The sequence below is a fragment of the Phyllosticta citriasiana genome (genome assembly GCF_038021145.1).
Source record: "Phyllosticta citriasiana strain CBS 120426 chromosome Unknown IWZ02scaffold_3, whole genome shotgun sequence".
Taxonomy (NCBI): Eukaryota; Fungi; Ascomycota; class Dothideomycetes; order Botryosphaeriales; family Phyllostictaceae; genus Phyllosticta; species Phyllosticta citriasiana.
Window position 1 is genome coordinate 1,649,152 of NW_027117280.1, and position 20,712 is coordinate 1,669,863.

Consider the following 20,712-nt stretch of genomic DNA (forward strand, 5'->3'; position numbering starts at 1 on the left):
AGCTACGGGACGGGGCGCAGAACGCTAGGGCTGCAGCCCAACCGGGCACCCGCTCAGCCACTTCCCAGCGCTCAAGTCTCCCGGGTCCACGTAACCTCCACACCTGCATGCTGGTGTTTGGGTACCCCCGTACGTTGCACATGCCGGGTTGCTTCGTGGATTACAGCCACTCCATCCAGATGGTTGTCCCATTTCCTCAACGCATTTGGACCGCGCAGGATCTGAAATCAAGAACTGGCGTGACACAAGCACTCGGAGCAGCAATCAATCATCCATTCAGCGCAGACCATGGAAATATCGCCTTGATGTCATCTACAGAGAATCTGATCCTAGCCTTTGGCTAACGCTTCCAAATACAACACCCAACGAGAAAATGGAGCGACCACTTTGCCAGGGAAAATTTCAACCATTCAAGCTTTTGGCCCAATAGCAACCTTTTCCAATTCCTCAAACTTTACCCGCAAGAGCATTGGGTAGAGCGGTCCGGCCTGTCTCTGATGTTAGCGCTTACTCTCGGCTATACGTCTTCCTGGTACTCACTGGAGTCATTCGTCGCCTCCAGGTAGGATCTATGGACCACCTCAAATTTTTGAGCAAGACAGCCAACGTAAGACGGCCCTCGAACAGAGCAAACTTTTGCCCCAGACAGGCTCGGCGACCACCGTGGAAGGCGATGAACCCTGCTTTGCTGTTCGCGTTGCGGTACAGCGAGTTGATCTCGTCATTGGTGGTGCCCCACCGCTCGGGCTTGAACTCGTCTGCGTCTTCGCCCCAAAAAGCCTTGTCTCGGCCTGTGGAGTATGCGTTATATCCCAGATATGTGTCCTTGGGGATCGGAATGTTGCCTCCAAGAACGACTGCCTCCGTGGTTTTCCGGTTGATCAGCTGAGAGATGGGCGGAAACATCCTGAGGACCTCGTAAAGAACTGAGGTAAAGTATGGCACGTCTTGCAGAGGAGTCCCGCTTTCCTCAGCCTGAAGGATTTCTCTGCGTAGGCGAGCCTGGGCTTGGGGGTGGTCGCCAAGAAGAAAGATGGTCGAGACCAACAGCAGCTGAGGGTTCTCGTGCCCGGCGAGGAACACGCTGATCATGTTGTGGCGGAACTGCTTTTCGGTCAAAATTCCCGTCCGATAGGCGGCCACCATGCGGCAGCCGAGCGACTCATTGGTCTTTTCATGGCAGTCGTGCTGATGACTCCGGAGAACCGTGTCGCAGAGCTCCGTGGTGAAGTCTTTGACGAGCACCCGCGCACGCTGGCGGCTGGGCACATTGAAGAGATCCAAAAACGGAAAGTTGAGAAAGAGTGGTTTGAAGATTTCGCGCTTCACCCCTAGCTGGAGTCGATGGAGGGGTGCATTTGGCAGCTCCAGAGTCTGGAAACTGGTGCCGAGGAGTCCTTCAGACAGAGTCGCCAACGTAAACCTCTGGAATAAGGGCGGCACGACGACGCTTTGGGTCCTGGAATGCTCCTCGAGAATCAGCTGCAACAAGAGCTGCGCATTTTTCAGGATCGGTTCGGGCTTGAAGTCTGCTTGCAAGCCAGGCTGTATCACGGAGCGAAACAGCCTCCAGTCGGCGCCATGGGACGAGATGATGTTGGTACCAGTATACTCGGCGAGGACGCTGTAGGGAATCTTCTTCTGGTTGCCGCTCTTTGCGTAAATGTCCTCATATTTGAATACTTCGGCCACGTACTTTGGCCGCTGGACGAGGATATTCCAGCGAGCCCCGAAAAAGATCTTTACAGCGCCGTACTTCCGCAGCGGTTCTTCCAGATACTCGCGGTAGAGCGTAGCTTGATCGACGTCTCGGCACAGGGGGATCAATGTGTAGTAAAACGGAATGGTGGGGATGTTCTTCGGAAAGTTGCTCGGCGGTAACAGAAACGCCCATGCCAGAAAAATGGTGAGGGCCGCAAATGCAGCAAAAGCAAGTACAAGCGCGGAAATCATTTTGGACGCTGTTCTGAGGGCAAGTGGAATCAAGCTGCAAAGACATTCATATCGAGCTCACTGGAAATGCAGTTGTTCAATATTCGCGAGTCGCGTCGACTCGCGGCAACACGAGATCGGGAAGAAAGCACCAAATTTAGAGTGGTATAACGCGAGATTCTTGGCAATCATGGGCGGGGCCAGGGATGTTTCGCAGTGGTGGAGTTGGAGGCCAAACTTTTTGGTGCCCCCTTTGCAGCGCCAAGCCTGGCTAACACTCTGGCCAACTAGCTGTCCCTACATCCAGTTACCTTCCTTACGTGCGCCCCCGGATCCAACATCGGGAATCTCACTAATCCTCACGCCGTGTGGACCTGTTTGATTGATACCAAAACAACCGTGCTTCCATCCACAAGGCCCTGATCCATCGGCCACCGCCATGTCGAGTTTTCCCACCTCTTACGCCCTGCTGCATAGGGTAGGGTTCGCAAATACCGCAGTCATCAACTGAGCCTCAGTCGGTCTTTCCGGCTCAGTGACCTATTTCGAACTCTTCGTCTAGCTTTGGCCCCCTAGCTGGCTGATACCTGGATTTTTGTGGATGACTGCGTGCGGCGCGGTCTGAGAGCAGTCGATCGAGTAGGGCAGTGCCAGCCAAGTGCCGTGGATTCGTCACATCGCTCAGGCGACAACTCTTCTCTCATCCGACTTCAAAGTTCTATCACCGACTGTCAGCTGTCTCTCCCATATCGTATAAAAGTACCCTCCTGAACCGTGGTTCTGCAGCATCACAACCCCCTCAACAGTTCAGCTCCATTCAGTCAAGCCAGACCAAAAGACTTCTCTTCTCTTTGCTTCGTCTAATTCTTAAACATGCCTTCCCTCAACAGCGGTTCCTCGGTGTATCACACCATCCAGGCCTTTTACTGGCGGCACCAAGACGGCACTCTGCTTTCAGCGGAAGGCAGGAGTTCCGCAACCATCAAAAAGACGTGGCCAAGCATTCAACACCACGTGGTCGACGCCACGCAACAACACAATGAGGTCAAGCTGCCATCTGGAAATGTTGTCAGTTCCAAGCGCGTCGTCGAGAAATCCCTGGACGACTTGGACATTGGAGAAGGAGAATCGCTATGGTCGCTCGAGATGCGATATCCCGAGAGCGATGTCATCCTGGGACTCTTTAGCATCCGCTCCGACTTCGATTCGACTAGCAAGGACCTCCTGACCTGGGCCGAGTTCTTCGTCTTGTCCGAGACTCGACTGCTCCCACCTCCCGAGACGATGGTTTCCCGTAACGCCATTAGGACCACGCGCCTTATCACTGATATCTTCAACCGCAAACTCCGCAACATCGCTCCAAATGACCAATGGTACAATGCTGGTCGCAGCTACTTTGAAGAGCGCATCTTGGACTTTGTCGCCAGGGGCCTGCCCATCGAGCTCTGCCTGCCAGCGTTCCCATGCAAGTCGCCGAACCCCGAAAAGACGAGTGGAATGTATCCGGACAGGGCAGAGTATCTCGCTCTGTCGACCTTGAGAGACTTTACAAGAGCTGTTGCCGAAGTTTACCAGCCTGGTGCTACGTTGTTGATTGTAAGCGATGGTCATGTGTTCTCCGACTTGCGTAAGTTCCCTCACATCATGTTCTCCCCCTGAACATCATGTTCTCTTTGGCCTCTGACACCTTCTGCAGTTGGAGTACGTGACGAAAATGTCGACCTGTACGGCGAGGCTTTGAAGCAGATGCATCGCCGCGCAAGCGCTGCAGGCGACGACTTCTCTAGCATTCAGTTCACTTCGTTGACCGAAATCTTCTTCGGCAACAAGGACGTTACCGCCACCTTCAAACCTGAGTGGACCGAATCAATGCATCTCGAACATCCAATCGAATCGACAATCTCGGAAGAGGCCGAACTTTGCCGCAAGCTGATGATGACTGTGGGCCAAATCGATGAATCCGCCCTTCTGGAGATGGTCGCTGCGCAAGACAAACCGACCTTGACTCTTTATAGGGGCCTCTTGCGCTTCATGGCTGACGACTTGAAACACAACAAGAACTTTGCCAGCAAGGGCTCCAACCAGAGGAAAAGAATCATCTCTCGCGTGGCCAAGGTCATGATCATCCGGAATTACGCATACAGCAACCTGGTCGAACTGCTCTTCCCCTCACACATCCGCCTCTCGATCCACGCGCACGACAATTCGGGCCCGAAATTTGGCATTCGCTTGTTCCCCAAACAGTCGGTTCGCGTGGTTGAGGACCTCAACTCGTATGACGCTCAGGTCTCCCTGGATGAGTACCACACGCCAACAGCGTGGCACAATTGCCTGGTTTACATTGACGGCGAGGCGGCGCCATATCTCGTCAAGTCGCGGGCGGCTCACAAGGCTATTGCTGACGGCCTGTTTGAGGGCCAGTGGACCGAGACGGAGACGGGCGGGCACTTTGCTCTGACACCGAAGAGAGTGCTAGTGACGCTCGATACCGGTGCGTTGCTGCCGGTCGTCGACCATGAGAAGACCAGTAGTGCGCTGGTCCAAGTGAATGAGATTGCGACGGGTGGTCGCTCGCCCCCGATGTTCCCACACCAGAGCCGGGTGGTGCAGATTGTTTGATTAATTCTTTTCGCATTGTACGGGAAGGTGTTCTAACGCGTGCGAGTTGGAGTGGCATTTTCAGTTGGCAGGATATTGGTTGGCCTTTTGCTTGAATACTGTCATCTTCACTGCAATTTACTGGAGTCCTGGAGCGTGTCCTCCTCCCCTGTATCTCCTATTCGCGCGTGGGTGTGACACAAGCGGCTACGCAGCTAGGCGCTTCTCGCCGCAGCCACTCACCACAACTGCAAGACATCCCTTGCGTCGCAAAAATGTTCCTGCTTCCGCGCGCCTTGCCTTGCAATAATCCTTGCGTCTTCTTCAGATCTCTCTTTCGCTTACCTTGGCACCTATTCTCGCAGGAGCAACAATTCTCTCTCCTTATTCCGCATCAGCCATGTCCTGCGCATACGCAAACGCGTCCCAGCTCCCGTCATCGCGCCACTCATACTCCATATCAAGCGCGATACTCCTGGCCACGGCGCCTCCATACGTCTTCGCCACGAAGCCGAGCATCATGTCGGTGCCGGCCGCGACGCCGCCTGAAGTCCACACGTTGCCGTCCTCGGTCCAGCGCGCGCTGCGCTGCCACAGCGGGCCCTGAGGCCGCAGCGCCGTCGTCTCGTTCCACGACCGCTTGTTGGTCGTGGCGCGGCGCCCGTCCAGCACGCCGGCGCGCGCCGCGATGCCCGCCCCCGTGCACACGGTGAGCAGGTACTGCAGGCGGGCAAACGTCGACGCAACGAAGGATATCGTCGGCGCGAGGTCCGGGGCGCGCGTGCCGGCGCCGCCGGGCACGATGAGCGCGTCGATTTGCGCGGGCGGGTCGGCCAGGCTATGCGTTGGCGGGATGGAAACGAAGGCGCTGCTGTTGAACGGGTTCATGGATGCGGCTCGGGTCCTCGTCGACACGGGCGTGAGCGATGCGTTGTGGGTGGAGTTGTTGAGGAGCGATGATGCCGATGCGGCGGTAGTGATGAAAGAGACGGTGATCTGGTATGATCTTGCGAGATGGCCGAGGACTTCGACGGGCCCGATGACATCGAGCGCATCGAAGGCCGGGAAGAGGAGGACAGAGTAGTGGACTGGCAGTTCCGAGGTCGCAGGGGTGGTTTGTTCTGGGAACAATCGTCAGTGAAGATGCCAAGGTAAGGATGGTACACACTGACCAAAGGAAGCCTTTTCATTTCTTCTTTCCAACGGGACTGCCATGCTGGAGGCCAACAGCGAAAGCAGAATTGGAAGACGCATCTCTGCTCAGGATGAGGATTGAAGACTTGAGCAACCACCCACCGAGGCCATCGCCAGCAACAGCAACTTTTAAATACTCGGGCGACTGTACCCTGTACCTACCGGCTGACATGCAAATATTTGTCTAGAAGTTGGCTGCAGGTACGAACGTCGCACACTTGCAACGGCATACTCTGTTTTCAGCATCAACATTTCAAAAGCATTCCTTGGCTGCCGCCTGCTCTTCCATGTACACGCCGAAATGACGACCTGATTGGCCTCTATGCCCCGTTTATTTGGCAAACAGCCCATGGTAAGACGGAAGATTGTTTGCCATTCTACAAGACGGCAATTTGCAAGTGGAGCACAATATGCCCTCAATTTTTCTCTGTTGCCTTGCGGGCCAATGGCGTGCGCGCTGCGGGTATCACAGCCAAGCTTTCTGGCTTGGGAATTCGCCTTTTGAGTCGGATTGAGCACATTATGCTGATGCTGTTAAGCACTCGCGAATTTCCACTTGAAACGTCTTGAGAGTGTTTGTTTTATTGCGACTGCTTCGCTTGCGGTCCGCTGTCCCGTCTCTTTCTATCGCAAGGCTGAAGGTCTGCCTGAATTTTCGATGCGCGCCATATCGACCTTGGAATGACCCGATCTTGGGGGCCGTTGGTGCTAGAAGCAGACGAAGAGTTGATAAAGGGTGATGTTCATTGAGGAATGAGGTTCTCGTATTGGCGAGAATGCTGGACATGAAGAGAATGATTGTGTTTGTGTGGTCTTGTAGACACTGACACCAACGTTAGGCCAAGCGACCGGCCGGCTGCCCAGGGGCTATGGGGCCATTTTGCTTGTGGTTTTTGAGCTCATCCGGACTTCTAGACATAAAAGCGCAATGCTTCCATCAAATATTGGCTGCTTCGGTCTTTCAGTCTCAATGTCAAAACAGACACGAGAACTATCCTTCACAGGTGGAGTTTTGTGCCGTCCGGTCAATCTGAGGCAGCCGATTGAAGTTGGCAGAGTCCAAAGGAAAGAAGGTGAGGACTGAGAAGGCTGCCGGGCTGACAAGATATCATTTCATCTTTGCTAATGTGTCTACTCTCGGGTTTGTAGGCTGTTGGGTCTTCGGGACTATTCCCAGAGACTGTATTCCAAATATCACAGACCAGAACGCCGCATTTGCGATCGGCGTGTTGGCTGCCTATCTAGGCAGTTGCTGATTCCCCTTTTTGGCCTTTCCAAGAACCCTGACTATCAAACCTGAACATCTGAGGCGGAGAAGAGCACCTGTGTGGCATGTCTTCTGTGGGTAAGATGACCAACTTTACCTTGAACGGACCTCACCACCCTCCATATTGACCATCCCGTCAGTCTTGTTGCCTTCGAATGCAATGATGGCAGGGTCTCCATCAAAGTCTACTACTCAGAAGACTAAAGCTGCCATTTCATTCATTTGGAGTACACGTGGCTAAGCGGCAAACGGCTGGCAGTTGGACCCACTTGGTTGCGGGATTGGGTGTCTTCTGGCAGCCACAAGCATCATTGCCACAGCCACAAGCATCATGGCCAACGCCACAAGCTCGAACCGACGCCAGACCAAACATCTGCTGCCGCGTATCCACCTATTAGCAGATTCGGTGGTTCTGCGGCTGCGGCTGCTTGCTTGGACGCACGCTCTTCCCGGGAGAGAGAGAAAAAAAAAAGCTTTGATGAAAATTGTTCGTCATCAAGGTGGGTGGTGAGATTTCACCATCATCAAATCGCAAGAGATCATTTGCCACAGTGAAGAAGGTGATGAGACCCGCAAAAAAAGAGAAGAAAATGAGCGGCGCAGACGAGTGGCGGCTGCATGTTTTGGAGCGGATGACGGGCAGCTTTTCGAAGAAGCTTCGATGCGGCCCGGATGCAGGTCGGTGAGCCGATCCGAGTGTCAATCCCGTGGTAAGCGGCGTCTCAGGTCGCTGTCGGATCGAACCACCTCTGTTGGCAACCTCTGAGCGTTCAAAGGAAGGGGGTCAACAGGGGGCAGAGACGCGCGCTCAAGAACGCCCGTGAATACGTCCGAAGCTTCACACGGCTCGGTCCAACCGCCCAACACTCGGGAGAGAAACATTTTGCTGTTCTCCGGGCGGCAAACACGACTCCTGACTCGCGCGAGAACCCAATGTTACCCCCTGAGCTCCCTTTTCGGACGGACAGCCTGGACTCTTCCGTCTCCTTTTGTTCACGCCGCCAAGAATAGGCTTCAGTTTCCACGCATACACGTCCTGTCCCAGGAACCAGCGACGACTGCGCTAAGCTCGGAAAAAGTCTTGATTCGTCGTCTTTGGTCCTATCCACCAGAGCTCGAGCTCCAGCTCGACTTCGCTGTGAATAATGCTGGACCCCAGCACAGTCAGCACTCTGGCTCGAATTGGGCCTATTCCCGTGCCACCTCTCTGGCATTCACCCAAATGAAACCTCATGGCATTATCAATGACCCACTGTCTGGATTACGCACTAGCATTGGATTCATCGTAAATACTGCGCCGTCTGCTCTTCTGGAAGCTCCATCTCTCTCACCACCTTCGACAACACTTCCACCATGTCTACCTCCGCCGCCTTCACCAACTCTCCTCGCTTCGAGTCCGAGCCTGCGGACCCTACGCCTCTGGCGCAGCCCCTCAAGTTCGAGTTCTCTGGTGTCACCGCCAAGAACCGCTTCCTCAAGGCTCCTCTGACTGAGCGCATCTCGTCCTGGAACTACAAGGATGTCGCTTCCCGCGGTATCCCCTCCAAGACCTTGATCAACCTCTACAGGAGATGGGGCGAGGGTGGCTACGGAGTCATCGTCACCGGCAACACCTTCTTCGAGCCTGAGCACCTCGAGGCCATGGGCAACCCCATTATTCCCAAGGACGCTCCCTTTGAAGGCCCCCGCTTCGAGGCTTTCAAGGAGATGGCCGAGGGTGCGAAGAAGGAGGGCTCTCTGATCCTGACCCAGGTCAGCCACGCTGGTCGTCAGGTTTGGTAAGTAATCAGGAGTGAAAAAGAACAAAAAAAAAAAAAAAAAAAAAAAAAAAAGGCTTGCAGCAAAATCTGACAGAGCGACAGGAATGCTATCCAGCCCAACCCCATCTCTGCCAGTGATGTCCAGATCGAGAAGCAGGTCATGGGCATGAACTTTGGCAAGCCCCGTCCTGCTACCCAGGAGGACATTGACGGCATCATCGAGGGCTTCGCCCACACTGCCGAGTACGTCCAGAAGGCCGGCTACAGCGGTATTCAGGTCCACTCCGCCCACGGATACCTCCTCGCCCAGTTCCTGAACCCCGACACCAACAAGCGTACCGACAAGTACGGAGGTCCCATTGAGAACCGCGCCCGCATCCTTTCTGAGATCGCCGCCGCCGTCCGCGCCCGCACTGGCCCTGACTTCGTTATGGGCATCAAGGTCAACAGCACCGAGTTCCAGGGCAACGACTTCCCGGCCGAGGAGGCCAAGAAGCTCTGCAAGATCCTCGAGGACGCCACCTATGACTTTGTCGAGATTTCTGGTGGTTCGTACGAGGACCTTGGCTTCCTGCACAACAAGCGCGACTCGACCAAGAAGCGTGAGGCCTACTTCCTCGAGTTCGCCCAGCTCATGGCCCCCAACTTCACCAAGACCAAGACCTACCTCGTCGGTGGTCTCCGCACCGTCGGCGCCATGGTCAAGTGCCTTGGCACCGTCGACGCTGTCGCCGTCGGCCGCCCTGCTTGCCAGGAGTCCGACTTTGCCAAGAAGATCCTGTCTGGCGAGATCAAGGGCGCCATCATCCAGAAGGGTGACCCCGGTGACTACCTGATGAACACCATCGCTGCCGGTAAGTGATACCACTGAATCGAAAGAAGCCCATCTAGAGCAACAGCTGATTCGATCTGTCTCAGGCATGCACATGAAGCAGATTGGCAAGGACGAGATCTCCGCCGACCTTTCCCAGGAGGAGCACTTCCAGCACTACGTCCAGGACGTCGGTGCTTGGGGCGCTGACCAGGCCGACAACGCTGACCTTAACAAGTACGGCTGGCCTGAGTACTCGGGCAAGGTCGCCCACTACTCCAATTAAAATACCCCTTGGACTCGGCTTTCCACCAAAGTTTGAGCCTTTTCTGTTTCTTGAGCGGCTTTTTTTTTTTTCTTAGGCATCGGACGGAATCATTCATAATACTTCATAGCGCATGATGGTGGAGAGACCAAAAAAATAACGATAGACTAACAATAGAGAAATGGTTCTGACGACGCAAACAATACCTTTCTGGCTTCGTGAACAACAGAAAACTCTGCGGCCGTGAGCGCCCAAAAACTAAAATTAGAGACGAGGGGGGTGAAGAAAAAAAATTCAAGCAACAACCCCACCTGCTGGCCGTCATGTCTACCCCTCCACCCCTCCTGCTGCCGATCTGCTCGCACACCACCAACAGCTGGTCCGAACTTGGTGAAGACCCCGCGGCACGAAGATCCCAATAACCCCCTTGTCCCCTCTTCTCGCTTCCTTCCGAACTCCCCGTCCGTCCAGCAGGGTCGGGACGAGCGGGCGGCTCGCTTCGGGACGACGTCCGCGACCACTCAACGGCGCCCGCCCCCTCGCCCCCTGAATCATGGCCTGGTGTCGCTTCGGAAGGGGTAACGATTCTCACAACACGACAAACAACAACAACACCCCACCAACCAACCACTAATACACACATAAACACACACACATCACCAACGAACGCACTTAGTCAACATCCCTAATCTTGACGCGCAACCCACAACTGCCCTCCCACGGCAAGGGGCCAAACAGCTCAAACGCCGGTTCCACGTCGCGGCGCGTCGTGTCGAACAGCTCGAGGCCGGGCAGGCGGCGTGACAGGTTGGCGCAGAGGACGTAGAGCTATCGCTTGGCCAGCTCGTGGCCGATGCAGGAGCGCGCGCCCTTCCTTGCTGAACGGTTCGAAGCAGCGCTCCATGCGCGCCCTATGCGGCGACGACCCGGGTGCCGTGCCGCCCGCCTCGGGCCCCAGCCATCGCTCGGGCCGGAGACTGTGCGCGTCCGGTCCAAAGAAGGGTTCGTCCCATGATAGGTCCTGCATGCTCATCGACATGACAGTGCCGGGTAGGAAGCGGTAGGTTTTTTTGTGGATTTTGCTGCTACTGCTGCTGTTTCTCGCCTTTCCCGTCGGCGCCGGCGGCTGCTGCTGTCGTCGGAGTCGCGGGGTAAGTCATGATTTCGTGCGGGTTGACGCGCGGTAGACGGCCGTGGACGGTGGGAATGAGGCGCATGGATTCGCGGACGCAGGCGTCGAGGTATGGCAGCTTTGCTTCGGCTTCGCGGAGCTCTTTGAGAAGCGGCTCGTAGAAGCGTGAGCGTGGTGCTGATAGTATCTCGTACACGAATTTGATGAAGATGTTGGATAGCGTGTCGACGCCGACGCCTAGCATGGAGTGTGCTTCGTTTAAGAGGCGGGAGGGGGTGCGTTCGGCGGGTGGCAGAGCCCATGCGTGGAGGAATTCGATGAGAGAGATGTGTTTTGAGGGGTCAGAAGAATCGGAGTCTTTGAGCTCGATGGGAGCGCTGGAGACGACTTCGTTTGCCGTTTTGGCAATGTGGAGGGCGTCTGTCATTAGTCTCTGCTCAGCGCCGGTCAGCTGCCGCGGGTCCAACACCCCATGCGTGTCCTTAAAGACATCGTCGGGCGCTTCCGTCAGGATATAAGTCGTTCACATGGGGAGCCGCTTGAATATTTCAACCAACTTTGTCGACTGTCGGTTCCAGTGCATCAGGCTCGTGACGGCGAGCTGGGAAATCTGGAAGCGATGGGCCAGGTCTGGCTCGTCAAGGTAGTTTCGGGAATGGCTCAGTGTGAAGTGCGAGACGATGTCCATGGCAAAAGCCTTGGATGCGGCGGTGATTCGGACTACTTCGCCCGTCTTGCAGTCCGTCTTCAGCCGCTCGATCATCTTGTCGAAGGTGGCTTGGACATAGGGTTCGTAGCGATCAATGGCTTTGGCGGAGAAGAATTTGCGCATCGGATTGCGTCTGACGCGGTGGAGTGGAGCCTCCATGGTGGCAAAGGCAGATGGTGAGTCTGAAAATGCCAGAGTGTAGATGAACGGGTCCTTATCAATCTTCATGTTGTGGCTGAACAGCACTTCATAATAGTCCGGTTCTCTAATGTGGACTTCATTTGGATTGATGCGGACGACAGGTCCTGAAAGAGCAAAGATTAGTTGGTGTCAAACTCTTTGTTCCGGTTGATGATCTGTCGTAGTCCTCATGCATCTGGTAATATTTCAGGAAGTAGCGGCCGCGCTTGACTGCATTCCACCACGCTTCGTAGATCCTAGAGATTGCTGCTAGCTTTGGACCTGGTATGCCGGCCAACGGATGCAGAGTCATTCTGTAAACAGCGACTGCAGCGAACCGGAGAAGTACCAGTGCCGGTCCAATGGTGAAGAACGAGAAAAGAGTCAAGTACTCGGCCAAATTTAATGGTTGCTTGCAGCTTGCGGGATCCCGTTGCTATGTTGGTAAGCACTTTCTTTGTTTGTTAACATACCCTGCCGTTGACTCCGATAGGGGACACTACCGCAGCTTTGGAACCTGAGCTCTCGACCCAGACACCAGGCTCCGCTGTAAATGAGGCTCCCCCGCGAAAAGAGGTGGGGTAGCTTTTGCACAAGCACAAGAGAATTTTCGAGGATAAACTCATCCATGTGCGTCGACTTCTGGGCTCTCGTATCTTGTAAACTGCATAAAAACGGCAAACGATTGGACTCCGAATGTAGAAGACGTCTTGGAAGCATCCAGTAAGCGCCTCAATTTCTAGGCGCAGAATTTCAAAATTCATGGAGCCTCCGCGGAGCTTTGGACCCAGTATTCGTCAGACAACGCATAGCATCATCTAAGCGCCCCAAAGTCAATGCACGTTACTCTGTCACCCATCTAAAACTGCACAACGACCTTCTGGGCGGAAACTCCCGCTTTGTGTCGGTCCATTGCGGTCTGAATAATTTCCAGACCTCCCTGAAGAACAATTGGCTCAGGCTTTGCCTGGAGCTTGCCTGTGGCGAGGGCGCTTGGAACATAGTCTCGCCAAACAGCGTCTCGAGCGTCTTTGTCTCTCGACTCCAGCAGATGTATCTCGACTGTAGTGATTTAGTGCAAGTTTGCAGTGCAAAGAATGCATGAGGCTTATACGTACCTGACGTGACTTTGAAAGATCTGTCTAAACCTGCGGGCACAGGATCAGTAACCACGGCCCTCGAATTCTCAAATCGCTGCAGTATGGGTTTCCAGCAGGCAATCGTGACATCCGTTGAGACCGCGTCTAAAACGCCAGCAAATTCCGTGTCGTTCTCGGGTTCGTCAATCAGTCCAAGTATCCCCTCGACCGGCCCCATGAATTGGGCACAACTGCGTGTGGTGAGCGAATTCAAGATCTTATCAACGACGTTAAGGTCATTGTAATCAAATACTTTGCTTGCACCCAAGCCCATGACGTAGTCGAAGTTTTTCTTGGACGAGGTGGCCAAAACTGTGACTCCGGAGGCAACAGCAAGCTGTATTGCAGTTGAGCCCACAGACGATGCACCGCCCAACACGACAATTGTTTTCCCGGATGGTTTGGGTTCGAGCGATGGGAACGGAAGGGCCAGGTTGGCTTCGCTGTACAGTGCGGATGCGGCGGTGGAAATGGCTGAGGGTAGTACCGCTGCACGTTCGAAAGAGAGCGATTCTGGAATGGGTGACACGTACGTCTCTTGTGCAGTCGTCAAAAGCTGAAATGCGCCTTGCGCAGGATTCCCATTGTCGAGGCCATGGACGTTACTGTTGTGGAAATGCTGTCAATGCTTGACGTCAAGGGAAGAGAAGTCTTCCAGGGCCGTTGCACCCATCCACTCGCAGAAGACTCGCTCACCCAATTACGCGCTGCCCTTTACGCAGTCGAGCCACGCCTGGGCCGACGTCTTGAATGATTCCTGCGACGTCTTCGCCGAGTATTGTCGGGTAGTGCTCGACGAGGAAGCCTGCACACTTCAGTGGCCAGGACCAGCAGACAGCAAGCCTTTCCTACCATAGTCCTTTGTGGACAAGGTCAGCAAGAAGCGTGAGCAAGGAATTGGCGCCGACTTACTTGAATTTTCCAGTCGACGGGATTCTGAAGAAAAGCGGCACGTTAGTGACTGTGTATTGAAGACTTCGATTGTTGGTGTCTTACCACAGCAATCGCGGCGTTTTTGATGACGACTTCGCCAGGACCGGGAGCTGGCGGAAGAGCAGTATCAACGTGAAGAGGTTTGCCATGTTTCTCTCTTATCCATGCCGCTTTGTTTTTCGTCGCCATGGTAAAGCTTAGGATTGGACGAGTGAAAACGAGGGAGCGCGCACCGCGGACAAGCAGCGAGTGAAATCCAGGCCGTTGATCTTAAACAGCGGAAACTTAAGACAGGGACTAGGTTAGTCTTATGCCACATCAGAGGTGCGGCCGTGCGATCTTGAGCTGATGCGATTCTAAGCTGGACTCGAAACAGTCGGGCATTTTTATGGGGCGATCGCATCAAGCAAAAATGAAGCGCAATGGTGATAGGGTTGGATAGTCTGTGCAAACTGGCGAATCGCTGGAACAAGGTAAGCAGTAGTCGGTATTTGGCTGTTATTGGTGTCTCGCATACTCCACCTACTGCAGGGGCAGGGGTCCATCGACTTACTTGCTAAGCTAAAATGCGGGGAAAGCTCCTGTGCGGGACCATCCTCGACCTCCAAACAGCCAATCCCGAATTGCATATTTGAGAGCTGGACAGCCCGTTCTCCATTTCAGTTGATCACCACAAACATGGCGCGACCTGCCTCTGACAAGTTCAAATCCGTTGCAGCTTACTCGGGAGCTTCCGTCATCACAGCCGCTATGCTTTCCTATGCCTGGTATCAGTTTCCAAACCTCCTTTCCTCTCGTGTCAAAGTCTCCAAGGACAAGGTGTGTGACTTTGAGGAGAAGCCGGAAAAGAGCGCGCGGGCACTGAAGCACTTGCTTCAAGAAAACCACTCCATCTTTGCAGTCATATACCACAATCTTGAATTCCACAACCACATGCCTCACGTTTTGGGGTCTGCTTACATTCTTGGATCCAGTCCAGACCATTTGAAGGAGATTTTCAAGATTGAGTCGGAGACTCTGGAGCCATGGACCGACTCTCCAGGCGAAATCACAGAGGATAATTGGCGGCAGTTTTGGGGAAACAAGCAGTAAGTGCGCGATGTTGAGACTGGTTGTCGGCGAACAGATATTGACGCCAAAAACAGCTACCAGCGTGCGTACATGGACTTTTTCGAGGACCAGCTTGCTGCTTTGGGAAATGACTGGAAGAAACTGGTCGAAAAGTTCTTGCTCAGCGGCAAAGAGCCTTTGGTGAATAACTTGATCTGTGGTCGTACGTCACCCGAATCCCTGCGGAGAAGTCTTTGAAATTAACATGCACAGTGGGCCATCCTTTAATCCACTTGCACTACGCGTACGAGTTGAGTTCAAAGACCTTGGCGCCTGAGGCATTGACACTGAGTGCCTGCTTCCACAACTCTATGCACGTTTATCTGGACGACCCCTCGTACACGAAGCCTCCTGTGAAGCCGACTGAAGATCCGATGGTCATCATCAAGGAAATCTACCATGACAAGCGTTTCGACAACGTCTTCGAAACGAGTGGGGACACCAACACGTATGACATTTTTGACAAGCGAGAAGACGCGGTGCTTGAGTTTTGGAACAACTTGGTCATCAAGGACCCGACCGAGTTGTTCAAAAAATGCCAGCGGCTTGCAGTAGTCCTTGTCGTTGCCACGCACCGGCCGGAGCAAAAATACGACTTTTTCCTTGTCCATGGATTGACGACCAGCCACGCGGTGCGACATTTGCTGCCAGAGTTTCCAGCCAAGTGGCATGTCCCGATTGTGAGGCAGTGGTGGTTGTTTGTCATTGCGACATACATATCACAGCTTCGACCAGAAATTGACTTGGACCGAATCGAGAAGTTTGATCGACAGGGACAGGGCTGGGATTTTGTCGTCCAGCAGGCACTCGAAGGACACTGGCGAAACGATGCGCACTATGTCAAAGGTAAGTGCCTCGGAAGGAAATGTTGCGAGCGCGACACTGATAGAGGGACAGCATTGCGCGCGATGAAATCGGCAGCCGAGACTTGGGGCGAAGAGGAATTCTATCTCAAAGCAGCTGTCAAGTTTGCCACGGAATTTGGAGGATGGGGCGGATTCGGCGTGGTGGATCAGAACGCGGACAAGAGAATCCTGGAGAACAGAGGAGATGCAGACTGGAAGACGCAGTGAGGGGTAGGCACTGTATGGTACACAGTTGTAGCAATGGAAAGATGTTTCGTCAAACAGACCGAGTGCAGCAGAGAGAAAGGATGGTTGGAAGCAGGCCGACGCCGCCATCGGAGGAGCAAACAGCGGGCTAGCACGCACCTGCCCACAAATCCGACAAATCCGACAGTCTAAATCCGAAAGCGCACTCTCCCATGATGGTTCCTTCTGCACCAGGGCAACCGAAGTTCTTCGCTCCTCGCTGACTCAGTGGCAAGCCCGTCACGATGATACCTCACGCAGCTGGCACGCCCATCGATGTCACCGACAAAACAACAATGGCAGAACGGTTATACGGTTCGGGTCGCAGTCTCATTTCAGGCCCGATACGTCTAGCCGCCGAATCTTGACTGGATATGACGCAAGCAGCACAAAAACACCAGAGCGCTTTTCAAAGCCCATAAGCAGCGGTGGAGCGCCTCAATTCCGCCCTTTGCTCCGATATCAGTCATGGCTGCCGAAGCATTCTTCCCTCTTCGCATCCTCGTACCGAGCTGGCCGAACCCCCCCTACCTTACTTATGTACCTGATATTCTCCTGAAACCGTCACACAACGCACTCCATTGCCAAAGCACCCCAAGCAGTAGCCACTCGTCTGTGCAGTCTCCACATAAATCTACGTCGACCAGCCCCAAAACCTCCAAGCATCCCCCCTTGGATCTGGAGCCTTTCTTGGTACTTCCTCTCCATCCTTTTGGCATACAGAGCTGACCTCGAGCCCCAGCCATGTCGTTCCCTGAAGACCTGGGAAAGGTCCAGAATCCGGCTGGCCGGAAATCGGATTCCTCGATCGAATCTGGTCCAGAGGTACCTGCCTCAATGGAGGTAAAGAACTGGAGCGATGCTGGACGGCCCAGCGCAGCCAGCAGCGATGTCGAAACGGGACCAGTACGCGGTCCTGGACCAGAAAAGACCAACAGTCTCAGTGTTCAATCGACAAAACCGCCCATGGGGTTGGCACACGAGCTTGCCTTTGTCGTATTGGCAAGCTGTGCCCAACTCTTCACCCAAGTAGCTCTCGCCGAGACCATTGCACCACTACATATAATGAGCAAAGATTTCGGAAATCCGAACCCTGGGCAGCTAAGCTGGTTCACCGCCGCACACAGTTTGACTGTTGGAACCTTTATTCTGATCGCGGGTCGATTAGGAGACATGTTCGGCCACAAGAAGTTGTTCGTTTTTGGCTGGTTCTGGTTTTCGCTGTGGTCTCTGATTGCTGGTTTCACGGTTTACTCCCACTCTCAAATCTTCCTGGACATAAGTCGAGCGCTCCAAGGAATCGGACCAGCCGTTCTGCTCCCGAGTTCTCTATCCATTCTTGGACAGGCCTATCCTCCTGGAAGACGCAAGGAAATGGTCTTTTCCTTCTTCGGCGCCACCGCCCCCAACGGCTTCACCCTTGGAGCCGTGTTTTCCGGTATCATGGCGCAGCTCGCCTGGTGGCCTTGGGCATTTTGGCTCATGGCCATCTTCTGTTGTGTCAATGGTGCCCTGGCCATCTTCATCATTCCGAATCACTTCCACCATGACGAAACGGCCAGTGAAAAAGACACGAAACAGTCCTTCGACTGGAAGGGCGCCGTTACCGGAGTTGTCGGACTTGTCCTGTTCAACATTGCCTGGAACCAAGCACCAATTGTCGGCTGGTCCGAGCCTTACATTATTGTGCTGCTCATCCTTGGAATCTTAATCTTCATCGGCTTCATGTTCATCGAATGTAGAGTCGACCAGCCCCTTGTCCCCGTCGCCAGCTTCGATAGCCACGTGTGCTTCGTTCTCATGTGCATGGCCTTGGGATGGTCGTCGTTCGGAATCTGGCTATACTACATTTGGCAGTTCACCGTCGTCCTCCAGCAAAACACTGTGCTCAACGTCGCTGCGCAGCTCGTACCAACGTGCGTCGCCGGCATCTGCGCCGCATTCACTGTCGGCAAAATGTTGTCAAAGGTCCCGACTTCCTTCATCATGATGTGTGCCATGATTGCATTCTGTGTTGGCAACATCATTTTCGCCGTTCTTCCCGTTGGTCGCCTCTACTGGAAGCAGCTTTTCTGGGCAACCCTGATTATGCCATGGGGAATGGACATGTCATTTCCAGCTGCCACCATTATCCTCTCCAACCATGTGCCGAAGAGGCACCAAGGAATCGCTGCATCGCTGGTCACGACGGTTGTCAACTACAGCATCTCGTGGGGTCTTGGAATTGCTGGTACGGTCGAGGTGAATGTCAACAATGGAGGCTTGACGGACGCCGACACGTTAAAGGGCTATAGAGGGGCCTGGTACACGGGCATTGGATTGAGTGGACTTGGTGCTCTTGTTGCGCTCGCTTTCATCGTAAGCAGCCTTCGCCACCGACCCAGCCACCATTGATGAGGTTTTGCCACCCTCATCGCTTCAAAGCTTGGAAGCTTTTCTGGCATTCAACGAACGCAGTTACGACACGAAAGATTGAAATTTTGGGCATCAGCATAGCGCAGGACTATCTTGACGATCTTGTAGAAGAGACAAGAAGATATACATTGATGGTTTTTGGAGGCAATCCGGATTCCAGAGGTTAGACCTACTTGGGCTATGGAGTAGAGCAAGCTCCGCACGAATGAAGAGCGTCAATTCGACTTGTCTTATTGGTTTCCTCCTCCCCGACGACGTCATCTCACAATCGCAAGGACGTAGCGGCGCAGACGCGTGACGAGCTTCCCCGCTCTCATGTTTTCAGCTCACAATCAAGATGCGAATACTTCAATTGTCCAGCTCGCAATATCCTCTTGGCTTGATGGGCGCACAAAAGTCTCACTAACATTGCTCACGCCATGGCAATTATTGCAGTCGCAGGCGGGTCTTCTCCGACCCTCGGCCACGCCATTGTCTCCGCCATATCTCTCACTCTCAACACCCCGGTCATCCTCTCGCGTCAAACAGCAGACACTCCGCCTCCGGACCCCGAGACCAACCTCTCCACCTCCACGTCCATCTCTCGCGCTACGGGCGCCGCAATTGAGACGCGCTACGTCGACTATGCGTCTTCGAACAGCCTTGCGGCCGCGCTCGCTGGCGTGCATACCGTCATCTGCGTCCTGCGTATTGCCGACAGCGACGAATGGGCAGCCGTTCAAACACGTCTGCTGCGCGCCGCCGAAGCTGCGGGCTGCAAGCGATTCGCGCCGAGCGAGTTTGGCTTCGGCGCAGCAGAGAAGGATGTCGCCATTACCGGGGCAGCCAAGGAGCGCGTCTGGGCGGCATGTCGGGCGAGCAGGCTCGAGTGCACACGTTTTCCGTGCGGCATCTTCATGAATTACCTTGCGCTCGGGCGGTCGTTTGCGTCGCCTGAGGCGCGCGAGGTCGCGCTTGCAGGGCTGCAGGATGACCCGTTGTTGTTTGAGTTTCAACGCGGCATTGCAGAGCTGCCGGTGAGTGCGACGGGGGTGTTTCCGCGCGTGTCGTTTACGCTGTTGCATGATGTGGGCAGGTTTGTCGCGGCGGCATGTCTGCTGACCGAGGGGAGCTGGCTGGAGCAGATGAGCATGGTGGGCGAGACGATGAGGCTGGATGATGTGGTTGAGCTGGTCAAGAGCGTGTTGGGCATTGAGCTTGAGATTGTGGCTGTTGGGGAAGAGGAGTTGAGGCGGCGCACCGATGAAATTCAGGGAATTGGAGAGACTCCGCAGGAGATGCATCGGAAAATGGTGGCGCAATTGGACCTGGCCATGCTTGACGACAAGTCAGCCATTGAGCCGGTGTGCAATCAGATTTGTTTTCTTGTCAAGCCAATGTACATCAAAAAGTTCTTGCAAATTTCTTAGGAGAGGCCTGGGGCATGCATCTCGTATACTATTGTTCCGGGGGGTTTGTGTTGGTTGAACAGAAGCTTTCCTTCTGAAGACGTGATGATAACGAGGCCTGGAGGCAAAAGTCGTGGCTCATACAGCTTCGGAGCTCAAATGGTTCTTCTTTGTGCTGCTACTTACTGTCTTTGTTGAATGCTTTCCGTCAAGCCATCAATCAAAGCGCATAAATGTTGCCCTTCTGCTCCCTTGCTGTCGTTGTGCCCCACGACCTCAACACCCAAGCTTCGGACCGTCCAAGAAGCCTTCTCAAGCTTTATTTCATCGTTTAGGAATTTTAGGCCGGGGATTTGGAATCTGTGAGTATATGTATGGAACTTGTCATCAGGTGGCCGGACACTTCTTGTCCAGTCTTGAGGTGATGTGCTTTGTTGGTTGATTTCGGCAGGATTTGGACCAGCGTGAGAGTTCAGAACTCTCAGCTGAGGAGGAGCTTGACTGCCATTTTTTGTTTTTTCAAATCGTTTCCTACGTTCGAAGTTGGAGGGATACCGAAGTTACCCCTTGTGAGAGGTCGCTTGAGTCTAAGCTGCTTCGGGCTTAGCCGCATTTCGCTTCTCGCTGGCCCTGCAGCTTCCTCTACTTGCTCCCCAATCACGGATAAGAGGGTACGTCCATGTACGTAATCAGTCATGTGATGAGGGGAAGATATTATCTTTTTCTCTATAACTATCTACTTACATAATTACTTTATATAATTAGAATTAGGTAATTATAAATGTATC

At 54.0% G+C, this 20,712-nt stretch overlaps 10 protein-coding genes across 10 annotated transcripts; 5 read left to right on the forward strand and 5 right to left on the reverse strand.

Annotated features, from left to right (window-relative positions):
• Positions 1–219: 219 nt before the first annotated feature.
• On the reverse strand, positions 220–2,379 carry IWZ02DRAFT_187777 (cytochrome P450). The gene is made up of 2 exons (XM_066762369.1): positions 541–2,379; positions 220–488 (listed from the first exon to the last, which is right to left on the reverse strand). The coding sequence occupies exons 1-2, from the start codon at positions 1,951–1,953 to the stop codon at positions 411–413; spliced, it is 1,491 nt and encodes a 496-aa protein (XP_066625425.1). The 5' UTR covers positions 1,954–2,379; the 3' UTR covers positions 220–410.
• Positions 2,380–2,406: 27 nt separating this feature from the next.
• Positions 2,407–4,733, forward strand: IWZ02DRAFT_187720 (Pyoverdine/dityrosine biosynthesis protein-domain-containing protein). The gene is made up of 2 exons (XM_066762368.1): positions 2,407–3,559; positions 3,629–4,733. Exons 1-2 carry the CDS (start codon positions 2,806–2,808, stop codon positions 4,549–4,551), a joined length of 1,677 nt encoding a protein of 558 aa, XP_066625426.1. The 5' UTR covers positions 2,407–2,805; the 3' UTR covers positions 4,552–4,733.
• Positions 4,734–4,914: 181 nt separating this feature from the next.
• Positions 4,915–5,745, reverse strand: IWZ02DRAFT_468169 (class I glutamine amidotransferase-like protein; the record flags this gene model as incomplete). Its single annotated transcript, XM_066768610.1, has 2 exons — positions 4,915–5,651; positions 5,703–5,745. The coding sequence occupies 2 exons, from the start codon at positions 5,743–5,745 to the stop codon at positions 4,915–4,917; spliced, it is 780 nt and encodes a 259-aa protein (XP_066625427.1).
• A 2,178-nt stretch (positions 5,746–7,923) lies between these two features.
• On the forward strand, positions 7,924–9,900 carry IWZ02DRAFT_187630 (uncharacterized protein). The gene is made up of 3 exons (XM_066762366.1): positions 7,924–8,769; positions 8,854–9,605; positions 9,670–9,900. The coding sequence occupies exons 1-3, from the start codon at positions 8,345–8,347 to the stop codon at positions 9,846–9,848; spliced, it is 1,356 nt and encodes a 451-aa protein (XP_066625428.1). The 5' UTR covers positions 7,924–8,344; the 3' UTR covers positions 9,849–9,900.
• On the reverse strand, positions 9,816–10,777 carry IWZ02DRAFT_187707 (uncharacterized protein). Its single transcript, XM_066762367.1, has one exon. It carries the CDS (start codon positions 10,468–10,470, stop codon positions 9,952–9,954), a length of 519 nt encoding a protein of 172 aa, XP_066625429.1. The 5' UTR covers positions 10,471–10,777; the 3' UTR covers positions 9,816–9,951.
• On the reverse strand, positions 10,656–12,203 carry IWZ02DRAFT_372286 (cytochrome P450; the record flags this gene model as incomplete). Its single annotated transcript, XM_066764618.1, has 5 exons — positions 10,656–10,725; positions 10,751–10,932; positions 11,006–11,390; positions 11,487–11,973; positions 12,005–12,203. Coding segments are annotated over 5 exons (1,323 nt in total), but the record flags the coding sequence as incomplete, so codon positions are not given.
• A 337-nt stretch (positions 12,204–12,540) lies between these two features.
• IWZ02DRAFT_444898 (chaperonin 10-like protein) lies at positions 12,541–14,365 on the reverse strand. The gene is made up of 6 exons (XM_066767135.1): positions 13,984–14,365; positions 13,900–13,923; positions 13,840–13,846; positions 13,684–13,792; positions 12,967–13,592; positions 12,541–12,910 (listed from the first exon to the last, which is right to left on the reverse strand). Exons 1-6 carry the CDS (start codon positions 14,107–14,109, stop codon positions 12,708–12,710), a joined length of 1,095 nt encoding a protein of 364 aa, XP_066625431.1. The 5' UTR covers positions 14,110–14,365; the 3' UTR covers positions 12,541–12,707.
• A 140-nt stretch (positions 14,366–14,505) lies between these two features.
• On the forward strand, positions 14,506–16,293 carry IWZ02DRAFT_444902 (uncharacterized protein). Its single transcript, XM_066767136.1, has 4 exons — positions 14,506–15,008; positions 15,066–15,193; positions 15,244–15,876; positions 15,928–16,293. Exons 1-4 carry the CDS (start codon positions 14,599–14,601, stop codon positions 16,101–16,103), a joined length of 1,347 nt encoding a protein of 448 aa, XP_066625432.1. The 5' UTR covers positions 14,506–14,598; the 3' UTR covers positions 16,104–16,293.
• Positions 16,294–16,772: 479 nt separating this feature from the next.
• IWZ02DRAFT_188074 (major facilitator superfamily-domain-containing protein) lies at positions 16,773–18,691 on the forward strand. Its single transcript, XM_066762371.1, has one exon. The coding sequence runs from the start codon at positions 16,866–16,868 to the stop codon at positions 18,513–18,515; it is 1,650 nt and encodes a 549-aa protein (XP_066625433.1). The 5' UTR covers positions 16,773–16,865; the 3' UTR covers positions 18,516–18,691.
• Positions 18,692–18,735: 44 nt separating this feature from the next.
• Positions 18,736–20,026, forward strand: IWZ02DRAFT_188069 (isoflavone reductase family protein). The gene has a single exon (XM_066762370.1). It carries the CDS (start codon positions 18,956–18,958, stop codon positions 19,943–19,945), a length of 990 nt encoding a protein of 329 aa, XP_066625434.1. The 5' UTR covers positions 18,736–18,955; the 3' UTR covers positions 19,946–20,026.
• Positions 20,027–20,712: the final 686 nt, after the last annotated feature.

Excerpts from the sequence above, each read along its gene's own strand:
- IWZ02DRAFT_187777 (XM_066762369.1), bottom strand. The coding sequence starts at position 1,953 with ATGATTTCCGCGCTTGTACTTGCTTTTGCTGCATTTGCGGCCCTCACC. Across the intron at positions 489-540 it reads GGAGGCGACGAATGACTCCA|GCCGGACCGCTCTACCCAAT; the intron begins GTGAGTACCAGG and ends CATCAGAGACAG.
- IWZ02DRAFT_187720 (XM_066762368.1), top strand. The coding sequence starts at position 2,806 with ATGCCTTCCCTCAACAGCGGTTCCTCGGTGTATCACACCATCCAGGCC. Across the intron at positions 3,560-3,628 it reads TCATGTGTTCTCCGACTTGC|TTGGAGTACGTGACGAAAAT; the intron begins GTAAGTTCCCTC and ends CACCTTCTGCAG.
- IWZ02DRAFT_187630 (XM_066762366.1), top strand. The coding sequence starts at position 8,345 with ATGTCTACCTCCGCCGCCTTCACCAACTCTCCTCGCTTCGAGTCCGAG. Across the intron at positions 8,770-8,853 it reads CACGCTGGTCGTCAGGTTTG|GAATGCTATCCAGCCCAACC; the intron begins GTAAGTAATCAG and ends ACAGAGCGACAG. Across the intron at positions 9,606-9,669 it reads GATGAACACCATCGCTGCCG|GCATGCACATGAAGCAGATT; the intron begins GTAAGTGATACC and ends GATCTGTCTCAG.
- IWZ02DRAFT_187707 (XM_066762367.1), bottom strand. The coding sequence starts at position 10,470 with ATGTGTGTATTAGTGGTTGGTTGGTGGGGTGTTGTTGTTGTTTGTCGT.
- IWZ02DRAFT_444898 (XM_066767135.1), bottom strand. The coding sequence starts at position 14,109 with ATGGCGACGAAAAACAAAGCGGCATGGATAAGAGAGAAACATGGCAAA. Across the intron at positions 13,924-13,983 it reads AAAACGCCGCGATTGCTGTG|AATCCCGTCGACTGGAAAAT; the intron begins GTAAGACACCAA and ends GCTTTTCTTCAG. Across the intron at positions 13,593-13,683 it reads AAAGGGCAGCGCGTAATTGG|TAACGTCCATGGCCTCGACA; the intron begins GTGAGCGAGTCT and ends TTTCCACAACAG.
- IWZ02DRAFT_444902 (XM_066767136.1), top strand. The coding sequence starts at position 14,599 with ATGGCGCGACCTGCCTCTGACAAGTTCAAATCCGTTGCAGCTTACTCG. Across the intron at positions 15,194-15,243 it reads GAATAACTTGATCTGTGGTC|TGGGCCATCCTTTAATCCAC; the intron begins GTACGTCACCCG and ends TAACATGCACAG. Across the intron at positions 15,877-15,927 it reads CGATGCGCACTATGTCAAAG|CATTGCGCGCGATGAAATCG; the intron begins GTAAGTGCCTCG and ends ATAGAGGGACAG.
- IWZ02DRAFT_188074 (XM_066762371.1), top strand. The coding sequence starts at position 16,866 with ATGTCGTTCCCTGAAGACCTGGGAAAGGTCCAGAATCCGGCTGGCCGG.
- IWZ02DRAFT_188069 (XM_066762370.1), top strand. The coding sequence starts at position 18,956 with ATGGCAATTATTGCAGTCGCAGGCGGGTCTTCTCCGACCCTCGGCCAC.